The 17,221-nt window shown below is 41.5% G+C and overlaps 1 protein-coding gene across 1 annotated transcript in view; it reads left to right on the top strand.

Moving 5' to 3' along the window:
- ptprdb (protein tyrosine phosphatase receptor type Db) overlaps positions 1–17,221 on the top strand; it is a 165,998-nt gene that overhangs the window by 98,115 nt on the left and 50,662 nt on the right. Inside the window, exons 9-21 of the mRNA XM_037674346.1 lie at positions 988–1,185; positions 1,342–1,467; positions 1,580–1,727; positions 1,812–1,957; positions 2,106–2,250; positions 5,585–5,887; positions 6,966–7,159; positions 8,811–8,837; positions 9,140–9,257; positions 9,506–10,093; positions 10,487–10,581; positions 13,290–13,546; positions 15,476–15,569. Of these exons, the coding sequence (XP_037530274.1) occupies positions 988–1,185; positions 1,342–1,467; positions 1,580–1,727; positions 1,812–1,957; positions 2,106–2,250; positions 5,585–5,887; positions 6,966–7,159; positions 8,811–8,837; positions 9,140–9,257; positions 9,506–10,093; positions 10,487–10,581; positions 13,290–13,546; positions 15,476–15,569 (2,439 nt within the window). The remainder of the gene's footprint in view (positions 1–987; positions 1,186–1,341; positions 1,468–1,579; positions 1,728–1,811; positions 1,958–2,105; positions 2,251–5,584; positions 5,888–6,965; positions 7,160–8,810; positions 8,838–9,139; positions 9,258–9,505; positions 10,094–10,486; positions 10,582–13,289; positions 13,547–15,475; positions 15,570–17,221) is intronic.

The raw sequence follows: 17,221 nt of genomic DNA, 5'->3' as shown, positions 1-17,221 counted from the left end.
ATATACATGTGTGTGCATATACATATATATGTATATTAATATTTTACCTGTTTCTAGATTGCTCTTTGAACAACCTGAGTTTAGAGAAATAGAGTTTAATTCTGACCAGAGTGACCAGCTAACAGCTAGTTTACGCAGAATGATTGTGGTTTTAAAACAACTCTAGACTCTAAACTTTCATAGCGGTTCAAGTGAGATTAACCTGTCTAAATAAAGGTTGAATGAAAAGTGAATGCAGTTTTTTTTTTTATGAAATTATTATTTAACACAAGTAGCAGCAGCAGCAGCTAGATGTAGCTCTTCTAGTCCAGCCTCTCGCAGGAGTATCACAGCATTTCTGCTAGAATAACCGTGTAAATAAACAGTGGTATAAAGGTGTATAAAATAACATATCTATGCAAAAATTAAGAAATTAAAAAAATATATTTAAAAAAAACGGGCCTGTTTAAAGATGGCAGCAGTACACTTTGGTCTTGGTCCCACTCGGACTAGCTGCTACTTTAGCAATCCATTCAGAAATAATCTCAGTTTTGCCTAAATGAGGTTGTTCAACAGGTTGGATAATAATTCTTCTAAACCAGGGCTATTCAACTGGCAGTCCGCGGGCCATTTCAGGCCTGCGGGTGACTTCAATCCGGCCCACTTCATTAAAAGAAATTGGGGGGAGTGGTTCTGAGTTTGGGTTTTAGCTTCTGTTTATTGCACTTATGATTCAATGCAATAAAATAAATAACTTTAAAAGGTAACAGATCATTGTAAAGTTTGGTTTATTTACATAATGATTTTAATCGCTGGATGTCCGGCCCCTGAGCTGTTGGCTTTCAGAAACCGTGGCCCCCTGAGCAGTTTAGTTGAATAGCCCTGATCTAAACTGTTCCACAGAAACCTTCTTCAAAAGATTTGAATTATCCCTTTAAACCTGAAAAGTTACTGTTGGTGCAAACTCAGTTTACCCCTCCTCACCTTGTCCTGTCTTGCCTTCTCCAGCACCGCCCCAAAGGCTCCGAGGACCCTTACAAAGAGATTGATGGCATTGCCACGACGCGCTACAGCGTGGGGGGCCTCAGCCCGTACTCCCACTATGACTTTCGGGTGGCGGCTGTCAACACCATCGGACAGGGTCCCTCCAGCGAGGTGGTGGAGGCTCGCACGGCTGAGCAGGCTCCCTCCTCACCTCCTCGACAGGTCAGGATGACACATTGATCTGAAATCAATTTTCACCATCAAATGGATTTGGGTCTAAGAATGGAGATCAGGTTTTATCTTTCAGCACTTTGTTGTTTGTCAGTTCTGGTTTTATTGTGGTACGTTTTGATAATTTATTGTACATTTTCCCTGCAGGTCATAGGTCGGATGCTGAGCGCCACAACAGCTATGATACACTGGGATGAGCCTGAGGAACCGAACGGTCAGGTGGTCGGGTACAGAGTGTACTACACCTCTGACAACACGCTGCCTGTCAACCAGGTGTGTTTCATTGCTGCCTTTATTTTTATTTGATAAACAATGTTGTCTTTATGTTCAAAACATGAATTCATACATGCGAGTCCACTGATGTGTTGTGTGCCCTGTTGTGCAGTGGGAGAAGCAGATGGTGCGCAGCGCCAGCTTCATCACCATCCAGGATCTGACTCCTAACAAGACTTATTACATCCGTGTGCTGGCCTTCACCTCTGTCGGAGACGGACCCTTGTCCCAGGACCTGCAGATTATCGCCAAGACTGGAGGTGAAATACAAGAGACAATGAAAGGTTCAGGCAGAAATATATTAAATGAGCAGTCTAACTTGTTTTTAACTGATCCATCTTTAGTTCCATCACAGCCTTTGGACTTTAAGGGTGAAGCAAAGTCTGAAACCAGTATCCTGTTGTCCTGGGTGGCCCCTTCAACCCAGGGAGGTCCAGAAAGCCAGATCACAGGGTACGAGCTGGTTTATCGAAGAGCTGACGACACAGAGGTGAGGATGACGGAAGTGGGTTTTCACAATACATGAGTGGTTGGACGGTTGGTAACATGTGAAAACCTGGATGTGTGCGTGGAACAAGGGGAGAGCTGACAGAAGATAAAATCATCTGGATCTCCTTCCTGTTTTTGCCTCTCTTCAGAAAAAAATTAGCTTTGAGCCGTCCACCTCCTACCTGTTGAAGAACCTGAAGCCCTTCTCCGCCTACACTTTCCAGCTGGCTGCCAAGAGCAAAAATGGAATCGGGGCGTACACCAATGAAGTGTCCATTGACACTCCACAGACACGTAGGTGTACCGAGGCACACGGCCGGCTGCGATGTGTGTGTGCAGTGTGTGTGTGCGGAGGAGGGGGTGGAAAGAAAGAGAAAAGCAGGTTTCAGTTTTGACAATGCAAGCACTGAAAACCAAACAAGTATTATTCTTTAAAATCTGTGTGGTCAAAATCTGAACGTCGTTAGTTGAATTTTCAAGCTGCTTTTGTTGCATTGTCAAAAAAACAACCATCGGTGTAACAGACCTTAACGAACCTCAAGATTGATGCTTCAACAAATATTTTACTCATTTATTAATTCATTTATTGGCCTTAGATTTTGATCTAATTTTATTTCAAATGTTCACTCTACACCTACTCTTGGCCCTTTATTCAAATCACAAGGGGTATAGTTCTCAACAAAATGCTACACACCTTCAAAAGGCCGATAAGGTACCAGCTGTCACCAGCTTCTTATAGGTATATAAACCAGTCAGTGTGTTTACCGTAATTTCCGGACTATAAGCTGCTACTACTTTCACAAGCTTTGAGCACCACAGCTTAAACGATGCTGCGACTAATTTATGGATTTTTTTTATATTTTTACTTTTGATGGGCTAACGAGTTTCATGCTTTCCATTTCATACATTTAGTCTTGTCACACCCGGGCGCTCACGTAGCTGCTCAATACTCATCTCTCTTGTGGGTGGGTCCTTGGGACTCATTGAGACTACCTGTATAAATAACGGTTAAAAAAAAAAGTCTGACCAATGAAATTACCAAACAGGTCACAGTGGACCAATGAAACTTGGTTTCACTGGTCCAAGGGAGGGGGGATAGAAAGAACTGTTCTCTCCTCCCCTCCCTGTTGTGCCCCTCCGTGGGGACGCAATAGGGAGGGGCACTAGAAGGAACAAAGTATTTGCAGCCACTCGAAATAAGTGTGACTTGTGCATTAATGTGGCACTTGGAGCTCGATGGGATGACTGGCTGCGAGTAATCGCTTACCAAAACTGGCCGCATGCTAAGAACAACTTTTGCTCAAGTCTGCCAGTGGATTTGTATTTGTGTTTGTATTTATAATTTTTTTTAACCAGCCGTGTTATAGGCACTGTTCAGCATAAAATATTTACTGTACGTATTTTTGTATGATACGTACTTATTAAATTTAAAGTAAAAATAATAATAATTCTGTGTAAATACAAAATAAATAAATAAATAAATGTGTTACAACATGAACATCCACTGCGTAAAGATAATTATAATAATACAGTAATAAAGTGTTATGTATTGTCATCATTGTACATTCCCATACAATGGCGAATTTGGCTCTCTGCTTTTAACCCATCCACCACCAGCTGGAGCGGTGGGCAGCTATAGAAAGCGCCCGGGGAGACACTGGGGATAGGGTGTCCTGCTCAGAGACACCACGAGATGTGCAATGACCCGAGATCAAACCTGGGTCATTGCCGTATACCCGAGTCAGCTGCCCTGCTCCTACACCATCTTGGCCCCCAAATGTGGCCTAGGCATATACAAAAATGTTTTATTTTTTTATTTAGTGGGTGTGGCTTATATTCAGGTGCGCTCAATAGTCCTGAAATTACGGTATATATGGTGTGTATACCAGTTAGCTGAAAAGGACTCCCATCATAGGCTTAGGACATTATTCTTTATGCCTGTTAAGGAAGTTCAGTGAGAAAATATAAAGTAAAGATTTTGATTGTACTAAACTGACCATTGAAATTGTTATGATGGTAAAAAAAAAAAAAGGTTTTACCAAAAAAATACAATGCTGTCTTTGTTTTTTCTACAAATATTAAGGATAACTGCACCAATAATTGCACTAATGCCACTCCTTGTTAGAGATGTGCCCCTGAAAATTGTTTCAATGGTCAAACAGCTCTACTTATTCGCCTTCTTGCATTTTTAAAAAAATGCAAAAGTGCAGGGCAATAATTCTCAAAGTCCAGACTCTAAAACTGATCTGGACCAAACTAATCGATCAGGACTCAACCCACATGTCACGCATGTTGCTTTGCATTGAAATGCATTAATATGATACAAATAAAAAGGGGTGTGGCCCCCTTAAGACAGATAGACTTAGAGAGTGAGCTTGTGTCTATGTAGGTACTATTTCACTGAGCTGCAACTGTTGGCAACTATTTGGCAACTCAAATTATGAGAAAATATGCCAATTTTCTGTTGCAGCGCAGCCATGTATTGGACAGGCAGGTTTTTAATCTGTCCAGGGTGTACCCCATTACTTTTTTTTATTAGGACTAGTTTTTGTGCACAGCTCGCAGAACTTTATTCTAGGTCATGCATATTATGTTGTTATTCACCTTTACCTGGGAGATATAAAGGTTTAGTCAGTTACTCTTTTAGCGTAATGCAAAAGCAAATCAATCCTCAACTTAATTCAACATTCAGTTAAACGGATAAAAAACGAAAACAAATACATTTTATAATAATACATTTTATAATATATGAAAAGATAAAAGTTATGATCAGACTCTAAAAGCTGAAATGTTTAATCTTGAGTTTTTCTGATCTATTCTAATAGTTTTAAACTGCTTTTAATTCCCCTAATTATTGTGAAGTCTGTGGTGGTATAAAGAAGGGGGGGGGGGGGGGGATATCAGCCACTTGCTTTAATATCTTCTTTATTATATTAAAATAGTTCTGTCCTCACTTAAAGTCAGTTTTTTATATTGCCGTAGTGTTTAGTTGGGGGGTTTCATGTCACATTACCTCCACGCAGATCCTCCAAACCAACATTTATCATCGAATGATTGCAGTTTTGTTTTGTGGCTGGTGGATGTGTAGCACCAAAAGTTTAATTATCAATTAAAACCAAACCATATTTGTTGATGATCAATCTGAGACCTGTCTGAGATTCAGCCAAGCCAAGGTAAGGACCAGACATTGCTACTAGAAATGAGAAGTTCCTCGTGGATCACAGAAGCTTCAGTAGGCTGAGCAGGTAATTTTGTGTACAACAGCTCTATTTGGTGTTTTTGTGTTGTTCTTTTTAAGTCATTCACTTGTTTTCATTAATCTGAGCACTTAAATCAAACAGATGTGACACCCATCATTCAGTATCTTTGTTCAGCAATCTTGGTTTCTAGTCACAGGATCATTTTTCACACATAAAGGCTTTCTGTTCTCCAGTGTTTTGTTTTCATTTTATGTTTTTTGTCTTTTGTTCTCTTGTTTCTCATCTGCTCCATTTTCATCCTCCATCTTTCCATGGCACACCTGATTTACTGACCCTGCCTTCATGCACCACAAACCACGTGCACACACAACAAATAACATTTACCCAAACGACCCCTTTGCCGCGCCTCCTCAAAACTGGCCGATCAGTTCCTTCAGCACCTCCCCAGGACATCACATGCACCAGTCCCAGTTCCACCAGCCTCCTGGTAAGTTGGGCTCCACCACCCCTGGAGTTTCAGAACGGCGTCATATCGGGATACTCCATTCAGTACTCGACCACGGAGGGGAACAAAACGTTTAAAAGAGTTGATGACATTCCTCCTGGAAGTTCTTCATATCTCCTGGAAAACCTTGAGAAATGGACTGAGTATGGCATAATGGTTCGGGCACGCACAGAAGCTGGAGATGGACCGGAAAGTTTGCAACTGCTTATCCGCACGGAGGAAGATGGTACGTTGCAAAACAACTCTATGCTCCTCTTAGGATAGCCTACCCCACTAACAATGGCAACCTCTAACCCACTAACAGAATTAATGATCCCAAAACACCCTAACCCAACAGCCGGCTTGTTCCACTGGCCAGTGAAGGCATCTCCTCCTCCCTTGAACTACAGTGTAAATAAATGATGCATTTGGGAACTTTTGCATCTTCCGTTCCTTCTTTCCCTTCCAATCCCCTACAAACCTCCAAAATCAGGCAGTCTCCTTATGCCTTTCCCTCACCACTCACAACAGACCATTTTTTCCCAGCAGCTGTTTGTTCCTCCTATTGTACAAGCAGTTTTTTTCCCGTCTCTTCTTTGTGGGATAAGAAATTCTTTAGGTTTTCCTGTTCAGAGATAACCAATCCTTACTAACAGCACGACAAGCTCCAGCTAAATTTTTCCTTGCCTTTGCTTTTCCACTTTTACAGACCTATTTTATTATTTTTCAAATGTTTATTTCACTTTAGTCCGTGCATTTTTATGCTATTTTGAATACGACTAAAAAGGTTTTTTTTTTGTATTTTTGCGGCCAATCGTCTAATTTTATTTGTAAAGACATTGTTTTCTGGCTCTCCTTCCTTAGACTGTTTGTAGGAGTCAGTCAGAGAGCAGAAAGTGGCTTGGGTTTTGTTTTTGTTTCTTTAAGGTAAAGTCAAGTTTTTGTCTGCCTCAGAGAGGTCGTTCGTGATAACAGTATTTTCTTTTTGACTGAGTCCTACGTTTTATCTGCCTTTGGCGATAAAGCCTTTGACTATCTTCCAGTAAAACCTCGCTCTACATTAGCCTCCTGTACTTCACAGCTTTGTTCCTTTTATGCTTTTTTTTTTCTTCAAGCACTCTCAAGTTGAACTGTTTTGACTTTTCTTCAGACATCAGAACAGTTTAAGGCTTTTTGGAGGTGGTACATTTTTATTTTTTCAGCTTTTGGGTGTTTTTTAAACCTCCCGCCTTTTTTTTTTTTTTTTGATAGGACATGCGTTTACAATAGTTTTTGATTGCCCATCACCTATGACTTCTGACCTCTGTTCCAAAATGCATTTTTAGTTCCAAGTGGTCCTCCACGATTGGTTGAAGCAGAGACAGTGAATGCCTCGGCTGTTAGGGTGACATGGCGAGCACCGGCACCCGAACTACAGCACGGTCAGGTCCGAGGCTACCAAATCCATTATGTGAGGATGAACTACGGTGAACCTCAGGGTCAGCCCCTCATCAAAGACATCCTCATTGATGACTCTCAGGTAACTCTAACAATGTTTTACGTGATCAATCAGTTGTATTAGCAGCTAGCAGTGTTAGCACTTTGAGCTACTGCTAAATTAAACTCATAAATCCACTTTTTTGTAGCATCCAGGACAGGGTTATGTAGCACAAACAAATATTCAAAAACGTGGAAGTTAACTCTTTATAAGTCCTTATACTTGAAGACTATGAGTGCTCCTTAGGGGGAATATTGACCACCTTTCATAACTGACCAAAAATACAGCTTTTTGTTTTGGTTTGGTTTTTGTCCACCCTAGTCAGCCTTTTAAAGTTATCTTGGCCTGAACTAATAATATAAAATTTAAACGCTTCTGTTTTTATTATAATTATTATGTTAGCTCCGGGCAGCATGGTGGCACAACTGGTAGAGCTGCTGCTTCTCAGCGAGCAGGTCCCCGGTTCAAATCCCGGTCCAGGGGCCTTTCTGGGTGGAGTTTGCATGTTCTCTCCGTGCATGTGTGAGTTTTTCCGGGTACTCTGATTTCCTCCCACAGACCAAAAACATGCATGTTAGGCTGATTGGTAACTCTGAATTGTTCCTAGGTGTGAGTGAGAGAGTGAATTTGTCTCGTTTGTCTCTATGTGGCCCTGTGATGGACTGGAGACCTGTCCAGGGTGTACCCCGCCCCACGCACAGTGATTGCTGGACATGGGGATGGATGGGTTTTTGTTGTTTTTTTCCCATTAGGATGCCCACAAAAATAATTTAAAATAATTTAAAATTAAAAAACATCCATTCAGAGTTTGATTTTAGATCCACTAGCCCACAAGAAAGACCTGTTTTCAATCAAACCTGTACGAGTTGGCTGTTGTTGGCCATAGAGCTTTTATATATATGTGTAGTGTTTTTGTATGTTTGTTTTTTACTTTACTCATGCACAATGCCAGCAGGTTTTGTTTTTACTTTTGCTGAACCAGATAGTCCAGGCTCCAGCAGGCCAGATAATCTTCCAGTGAGGTCTTGTTTTCGTTCAGGCCATCACGAGGAGGCCGCAGTCAGATATCAAGCAGCCGACTCCGGGCATGCGTGGATGATTGTTCAATATACGTTCGTGTGGTTCTACTGTTTTGTACCATATGTTTACTCATGCACAACATAATCGTGTATTGGTTCTTAACATCCAAACCACAACAACTCTGTTGAATGAAATTAGAGACTGGGCTCCATAACAAATTGTAGCTACAAAAAGGGGGGGGGGGGGGGGCACATTTTTCAGCCGAGTCAGTTATTTTGCAGAAGGAATGCCAAAGGGTGGTAAAGTGTCTGGGATTTAATGGGAGCATTTGAAACCATTCTGATTTTAGAAATATTTTAGGATCAGCATTTATGATATAATTAGTAGTAGTATTTTTTTTTTATTCAAACTTTATTTATACAGGTTAATCCCATTGAGCCTCGGGGACTCTTTACAAGAGATACCTGTAATTTAAGTAATAGTATAAATATGTTATTAAATACAATAATTCATCTTTAAATAGGATACTTGCAAAACTTCTATAATGTTGACAGTTTATTATGATATTTCCAGGACTGTAGGACATATGTGGATGTTCACTGATAGCACAAATAAAGAATATTCTAATTTGTCTTTCTGTCATTTCTCCCTTCCGTACTGCTTCATTGTCCAGTGGGAATATGGTGACTCAACTGAATATGTGAGTAAATATTTTGCTAACAATATTATTCAATAACAAAAATACAAACATAGTGACACGTGAGATGGTAGCTTTAAAATATCAACTGGAGTAAGAACTTTTTGCGTGACATAAACGTCCACTTTGTACTTTATGTTGTATTCTTGATCTTAGAAAAACACTCACTGTAAGTCATATTCTGGCTGAGTACCACAAAGTGCAGTAAATTACACACGTACTTAACGCTCAGAAGTACGAAACCCTTCAGTAGGAATACACTAAAGTTGTTGCTTTTTGTAGCTGATAGATGTTTTGTTGTTTAGGAGGTTGTGCTTGGAGAGCTGAAGGCAGACACGGCCTACTCTGTGTCAGTGGGAGCTTACACTGCTAAGGGTGATGGTGCTCGCAGCAAAGCTGTTACTGTATGCACCGCCCTGCCTCGTAAGTGTGTCCGCACAAACTGAAAAAAGCACAAACAACTCAAATGCATCTGCTAGTACTTATGTTTAGCATCAATAGGTATTGGAGCACATTAAATTACTGAATGAGTCACAAGTCACCCTTTCACACGCTGCAGTGCCAGTAGTTCCACGTTTGCTTGAGGTTATACATAATGTAATTTGTAATTACCCTCTAATTTTCTTTTCACCCTTCTCTCCTTCCTACTCTCACCGTTCTCCTCATAATAGTGCCTGAGAAACCAAAGCTGTTGGTCAGTGCAACTGATTCAGGTACTGCTGTGCTACAGTGGTACCCCCCTCCCGACCCGCCCACACCTCTCCTGGGATATCGCCTCACCTTCGGCCGTGTTGACGTTCTTCCATTTACAGTTGTTGAGTTCCCCACCAAAGAAACCCGCTACACTGCGCAGGACATCCACAGAGGAGCTAACTACGTGTTCAGACTCTCCGCTCACAACAAAATGGGCTACGGAGAAGAGTCTGTAAAGGAGGTGACTACTCCAGAAGATTCCCCAACTGGATACCCAGAAAATATTATCTTAGAGGAGGCGTCTGACACTTCTCTCCAACTGGCGTGGAAAGCAGTCCCTCTGATTGAGCAAAATGGGAAAATTGCTAAGTACTCTGTGCTGTATAAAGACATAAACAGTCGAGGGAACGCCTCAGAGGTTGTGGTGCCCATTCAAAGGTCCAGTGTTTTGCTGGAGGGTCTGAGTGCCGATACAGTGTATGATGTCAGGGTGTGTGCGTTCACAGCTGTCGGTCCTGGGCCTTACAGCCCCGCTGTCCAGTTCAGGACGCAGCGGCTAGACCAAGGTAGGATCCCTCTCACATTTTTAACCCATCATCTTTACTCTGGATGCAAGGCACTCTTTCTTACAGAAACATTTGATTGTGTACTCTACAAGTTCCCACATACACACAGACATATAACATCTAGTAACTGCATCCTAAGTGTCATTTTCCATTGTCCTGTCAGTGTAGCCTCAGACCCAGTCTATTCCAAAAAGCAAGGTAAGACTCATGGGTCTGGGCAAGTGTCTGTCAGTTCAGTCTGTCTGATAGTCAGATCAAAAGTTATGTTGAGTCTGGTTCTAGAGAATAAAACACAGGTAAGAATATTCTGTTTTATTCTGCAGGAAACAAGTGAGCCTCATGAAAATAACATACTTTTATCTTTTCTTTGTTTTTTTCTGTTCTGTGTTGCAGTTTTTGCCACCAACTTCAGAGTAAAGGCAGCCATGAAGAACTCGGTTCTGCTCTCCTGGGAGATTCGAGACAAGAACCCAGCCCAGCCGTTCACTGTACGTCATTTCCAATGAGCTGTATTAAGAGCTTGTACTTTAAGAAATTTCATTTATGTGTCAGCTGCCAAAAAGTGAACATTTGATTCAATGTACTGTTTGTTTTTCTCTATTTTTAAAAGTTACAATCAGAAAATTTTAATTTATTGCTAGAATAAAAAGTCATTGTAAACCAAGCTTAATTTGGAAAAATGTGTGATTTAAACGCTGGACATTTATCATGGAAATACTGTATATGACTTGTCAATCAAAAGTTAGTCCAGCTCTAAAGAATACACTGTCCTTTATTGTCCCCTGTTGTGGAGAGAAGACAGGTAATTGGAAATGCTGTCTATCCATTTTTTTGTTCACGATATCTTGAATGATAGCTGTGAGGTACTGACTTCCATTCTTGTGTGTTGCTACATCTAGGCATAAGAAAGGTTCCTCTTGAAAACTGAGTTGCCACGTCAAAATCTGAGATGGGTGCTGCCATATTTATATGCAGTCCACCCCATCATTGGATGAAACTGTACCTTCTAATTTTTATATTGCTTAAAAGGATAGTTTCCTCAAATGACTAGGGTGGCCAAAGATTAATCTATGGTGGCTAAGACCACCATGGGCCAGATGATGTACAAAGTATAAGATTGCCCTCCATTCACTGCCTCAGACAAGAAAAAAAATACTACCTCTATCTTTGCATACAGGATAACTCCTACATAACTGTCTTGCACCAAAAACATTTAAGGTTTACCTGCATCCCCCGTTCAATTAGAAAAACACTCCTCTCCAAAACTACAAATATTCACTGTTCCTTACTGACTGGCTATGGTGGCTTTTTAATATTCAATTCAATTCAGTTTATTTATATAGTGCCATATCACAACAAAGTTGTCTCAGGGCACTTTATAGAAACATTCACATACATAAAAGCCAATTAGTAAAGTTCTCTACCTAAGGAATGCAGCAGACAAGTTGAATCTTGGCTTCGTTGCAGTCTCCCATCCTGAGCAAGCACAGTGGCAACAGTGGAAAGGAAAAACTCTCTTTTAAAATGAAGAAACCTCCAGCAGAATCAGGTTCAGGACAAGTGGCCATCTGCTTTGGCTGTTGTTATCCAATATAATTATTTATTAGGAATAATTGCCGGATGCTCGTATCATAGGCTACTGTAAAATTCTAATTCCCTGCTACAGTAAATCCTTTTCCCACCACCTAAGACACTTAAGTTCTGAGTGTTTCATATGACTGAAATATTTCCTGGAATTTCAGGATTTATTCAGGGAAAAATTAGGGAAAACCCAGGGAATTTAGTTTTCATGAAAGACTGGGAACCCTGGTGTTGACTCCAGTAGGTAATCCATCCACCCTTCCATCATCTTCCTCTTGTTTCGAAGTCGGGTTGCAGGGGCAGCAGCTTGAGCAGGGAGGCCCAAACATCTGTTTCCACAGCCACCTCTTCCAGCTCTTCTGGAAGTACATCAAGGTGTTCCCAGGCCAACCGAGATACTTATAGTCTCTCCAGCATGTCCTAGGTCTTCCCAGGGGTCTCCTCACAGCTGGACATGCCCAAAGCACCTCCCTAGGGAGGCGCCCAGGGAGCATCCTTACCAGATGCCTGAACCACCTCAACTGGCTCCTCTCGATATGGAGGAGCAGCGGTTCTACTCCAAGTCTCTCCTTATAACTGAACTTCTCACCCTATCTCTAAGGGAGAATCCAGATACTCTGTAGAGGAAACTCATTTCAACCACCTGTATCCGCAATCTCATTATTTCCGTCACTACCCAGAGCTCATGACCATAGGTGAGGGTAGGAACGTAGACCGACCAGTAAACAGAGAGCTTTGCCTTACAGCTCAGCTCCCTCTTCACCACAATGGACCAGCACAGAGTCCGCAATACTGCAGACGCTACATCATCCGTCTGTCAATCTCACGCTCCATTCTTCCCTCACTCATGAACAAAACCCAGAGATACTTGAACTCCTCCACTTGAGGCAGAATCTCACAGTAGTTGATCAGTTTTAAATAAAATGTACATCCAGTGATTATTGTTTGGTGTCCGGTAATAAAAGTTGCACACATAGATTGTGGCCTGGTTTGTATCAAATATATCTACAGACTAAACTAAAGTAACCATCTGGTAGAAAACTGATGGTAAATGCTAAATAGACTGTACTTATATAGCACCTTTCTATCTTATCAAGATTCTCAAAGCTCTTTACACTGCAATCTGTGCCTCATTTACCCATTCATACAGCACTCTACTGGACCTCTACAAAGCTAATTGAACAAATCATAAAGAGACTAATCAGTGCTTTCATTCAGTGGACCTAACTTTTAAACACGGTTATCCAGCAGCATTAGCCTTATTCTGGCTCTAAATCAGTCAATTTTGTAAAGCAATCCCCAAAGAGGCTTTTCAAGAAAGAAAAGTCCCTGCAGGCCAGAAAAAATGGTAATCGGGATCTGTTACCTGTCAGGTTTGCTGGATGTGAGAGAGGCGACGAGTAGATAAAAGAATGGACAAGGAAGAATAAGATTAGTGTCCGAGGCAACAAGGGGTTCAGTGTCTTGCCCAGGGACACTTGGGCATGTGACTGCTGGAGGACAGAGTGTTTTAATGTGGATATCAATAAGTGTTTGGTATTGATGTAATTCAGCTGATTTGTGTCTCAATGTTTCCACCTATTAAAACCCCAAACATACATGTTGTTCTGCCCAGATCCTGTATGGAAAGGGCCAGTCTGTGGAGGTAGACGGCAAACAGACACAGAAGCTCATCACTGGTTTGGATCCGGACACCCAGTACTCTTTCTTGCTTACTAACCGGGCCAACAGCGCCGGCGGCCTGCAGCACCGCGTCACTGCCGTAACGGCCCCGGACATCCTGAAAACCAAACCCGTTGTTGTGGGGAAGACCAACGCAGACGGCATGGTGACAGTGCAGCTGCCAACCGTGCAGACGACAGCAAAAGTCAGGTTAGTGAGGAGTCGAGGGCAAAACGGATGACTGTTCAGTTGTTTTAAAGACTCTGTGAGGTCAGTTCTTTGATTTTATCAACGGTTGTTTTCATTTAGTGACAGGCCTAGTGAACGCACAGACCTGTTCTTGTACTCTGAGTTTTGTACCTAAAACAAACCTGGAGTACATTCAGAAGTATTACGACAGCTTCAAAATACAAGATGAGTCAGCCCATCGCAGCTCATGTATTTCCTAAAGCCTTTTTTCTGTCTGTTCATAAAAAATGTTTCAAAGCAGAGTTTTTATTTTCTACCTAACAACATTTTGCCTTTAATAAACTCCTGAACTTTACACATGATTCGTTCTTTCTGATTTTGATTTCTTTGATCAGCACATGAGCTCCTGGAGGGTTTTAATGTCTGTGCCTTAATGAATTGCTTGTTGCTCATCAGCAGAGATCTGATCCAGTGATAATGTTTTTGGACTCTGCGGCATCAGAAAATATCAAACACGTGCAGATGTCGGTCTGTAGAAGCCACACTGTTTCACAGCAGCTGCCACTTCATATAAAAACATATAGACAGTACAGAATTTATATTATTTTTTTCCCAACAGTTAGATGGAAAGATCTGCCTCATCCTTGTGTTTAAATAAGAAGTTGTTGGAACGTCTTGGAATGACAGTTTTAGCTGTTTTAAGCAAACATTCAAAATTACTATGCGTAATTTAATGCGATATCACATGATGTCACACTCAAAGTAAGTGTTGGAAATGACTCAGCTACTACCACACACACAGGCATAAATGTTAACACCCACATTTCCCCTTTGGATGGCGGCTAATTAAAACAAACGAGAGGCTGTAATAGAAGGCTGAAGACTTCTGCTGCTCATGAACTATGTCATTTTGTTGAAAAAAAAATGCTGGTGACAAGAACCAGGTTTTGAATTCAAGAGTTCAGCCAGACACCAAGAGCATTTCAACAATTTTATTATGTTAAAGCTGCTGGTGTGAGTCTGGGTCCAGTCACAGGAACTGGTCTGCAGAGACAACACCGTTAGTAGCTGTAGGTTTCAAAGAACGTGGATAAAAAGCAGGAGACAGCCACTAACCTTCTCAGACAGGTGAGGTGAGGGGCAGAGCCAACTTCCAGAGCTTGGAGAGACAGCGTCGCTGGTAACAATAACGTCACCATAGGTGGTGGGCAAGCAGCTGGAGAGGGTGGCCTGTATGCTGTGAGTTGATCCGACAGAGGGGAAAACTTTAATCGTGGTCCGAGAAGAGAAGCAAGGGTCAAACTCAGGGAGGTCCGAGAATAAATCCAGAGGGGAATCCTTAATCCAAAAACCGATGGGCATTAAAAAGTCGTAGTTACCAGAATCAGAAAGGCAGAACAAACCGGACATGGGGCAGACAGGACAGAGAATCCAGTAAACAGGCGTGAGGTAGAGTCAAGAAGATCAGGCGTGGACATAGATGAAAAGCTGGACATCTAATATAAAAACTGTTGGATAATCTGGCAGGGACTTAGCGTGGACGAAGCTCTTATATAGAGCAGACAGCAGGTCCATGGAGCGTGATTGCGATGAAGAAGTGGGCGTGGCAGAGAGCAGAGATCATGACAATTGGATTGGCAAAGTGACAAAAAAGGTGTTTTGGCGGGGGAGAAAAACACTTAGGAGTGTAAAAGGTAATATTTATTACAAAGTATACTAATTATTTGAGATTATTGCAGTGGTGACAGTCTGTGTCTTTCCTGTTCAAGCTGTTCCGATGCTTGCTGCCTTTAGCTGTATATTTACCACACAGATGTTACATTAGGTATCAATGTTCTTCTACAGGCCAGTCTGTAAGAGTCAGGGCTGAGAGTCGGACTCATTTTAAAAACACAATAACATGTGGCATACGTTTGTAGGCTTGATCTCTGGTCATAATGTGTGTTTTAGGGGTTACTACGTGGTGGTGGTACCGCTGAAGAAACAAAGAGGAGGCAAGTTTTTGAATCCCTGGGATGAGCCGGATCAGATGAACCTGGATGAGGTGAGATACACTCTGCACCGAAAGATACACTAGTAAGCAATTGAATAGTATTAATAGTAATTAATAGTAATAATAGTAATAGTATTCATTGACGAAATGCATACTTCCCTTCTTTTTCATGCCAATTTTTTAAACTAAGCTCATCTTAAGGAAAAAGTAATGGTTATATTTGTTTTGGTTAAATCTTTAAAACCTTAACTCCAAAAATGTCTCAGTTTACAAATATATCCAATAATTGTCCCCCGTTGCAAAACGAAGAGTGGGAATTAGTTCTACCCTCTGTCTGTCCATCCGTGCATGTTTTGAGCATGATAACTTGACAAAAAGGCAAGGTACTCATTCAACCTTTTTTTAAACAGAACCATTTTGGCGTGTGGTTACATCTCGTTGTAAAAAAGTTTCATTTAGATAACTGGCTTGCCGTAGCAAAATCCAAGATGGCTGCCACTATATACCATACCATTTTATTTATAGAGTACTTAAAACAGCGACAAGGCCAACCAAAGTGCTGTACAGACAGAACAACAAGTAACACACAAAGCAAAATACAAAATGAAGTAAATCAGAATATAGACAAAAAAACGATGCAGATGTAGTAATGACGACAAACCAATGTGGAGCATACAGGTTCAAAACAATGAACATCTGGTGTTGAAAGCCACCGAATAGTAGTGAGTTTTTAAACGGGACTTGAAAACCGAGAGGGAGGGGGCCTGTCTGACAAGCAGAGGTAACTCGTTCCAGAGTCTTGGTCCTGCTACAGAGAAGGCCCTGTCACCTCTGTGCTTAAGACGAGTTCCTGGAACTGTGAGGAGCAACTGGTCCACTGACCTCAGGGAACGTGGTGGGACATACAGTTGTAGCAGATCAGAGAGATAAGGGGGGGGCGACACTTTTCAGTGATTTGTAGACATACATAAGTATTTTGAACTGGATTCAAAAGTGAACCGTAACCAGTGCAGTGAGGCCAAAACTGGTGTAATGTGCTCTCTTTTGCCTGTACTGGTTAAAAATCAAGCTGCATATATACAGTATTTATATATGTTAACCTTGTCAGCTGGGTAACTTGAAAAGTAAACAACTTGGCAAGCGACTTCCATTTTGGTGTGGCTACATCTTGGTGTAAATATAAAGGTCACTATCAAAATTAGATTACCAAGTCAAAATCCAAAATGTCCACCACAGATGGCCATATATATATGTGTGTGTGTGTGGGGGGGGGGGGGACTGCCCACTCCTTTCAGCCTTAGACAAGTGGGGGGGGGAATCTACCTCTGTTCTTCTACACAGAGTGACTCCTACCCACACGAGTATCTCGCACCAAAAACATTAAGGTTTAATTGCATTCCCTGATCACTTCCAGTCCAGAAAAACACTCAAAATTACAGTCACTGTTCAAATCCCTCAGCGATGGAGGACACTGGCGTAGATTCATGAACACTCCAGGAGTTAATGAGTTACTGTATTTGACTAGCAGACAAATAACTGTGTCAAACTTTTAAACAAAGAAATACATTCATACTTTGTGGTGAACTCAATCGCTGCAAGTAACTCTCAGCTACCATCCATCCATCCATCCATCCATCCATCCATCCATCTATCCATCCATCCATCCATCCATCCATCCATCCATCCATCTATCCATGTATCCA

This window comes from Nematolebias whitei, chromosome 3, assembly GCF_014905685.2.
Source record: "Nematolebias whitei isolate Nwh7 chromosome 3, NemWhi1, whole genome shotgun sequence".
NCBI classification, from domain to species: domain Eukaryota; kingdom Metazoa; phylum Chordata; class Actinopteri; order Cyprinodontiformes; family Rivulidae; genus Nematolebias; species Nematolebias whitei.
This window is presented reverse-complemented; position numbering and strand designations above follow the sequence as displayed.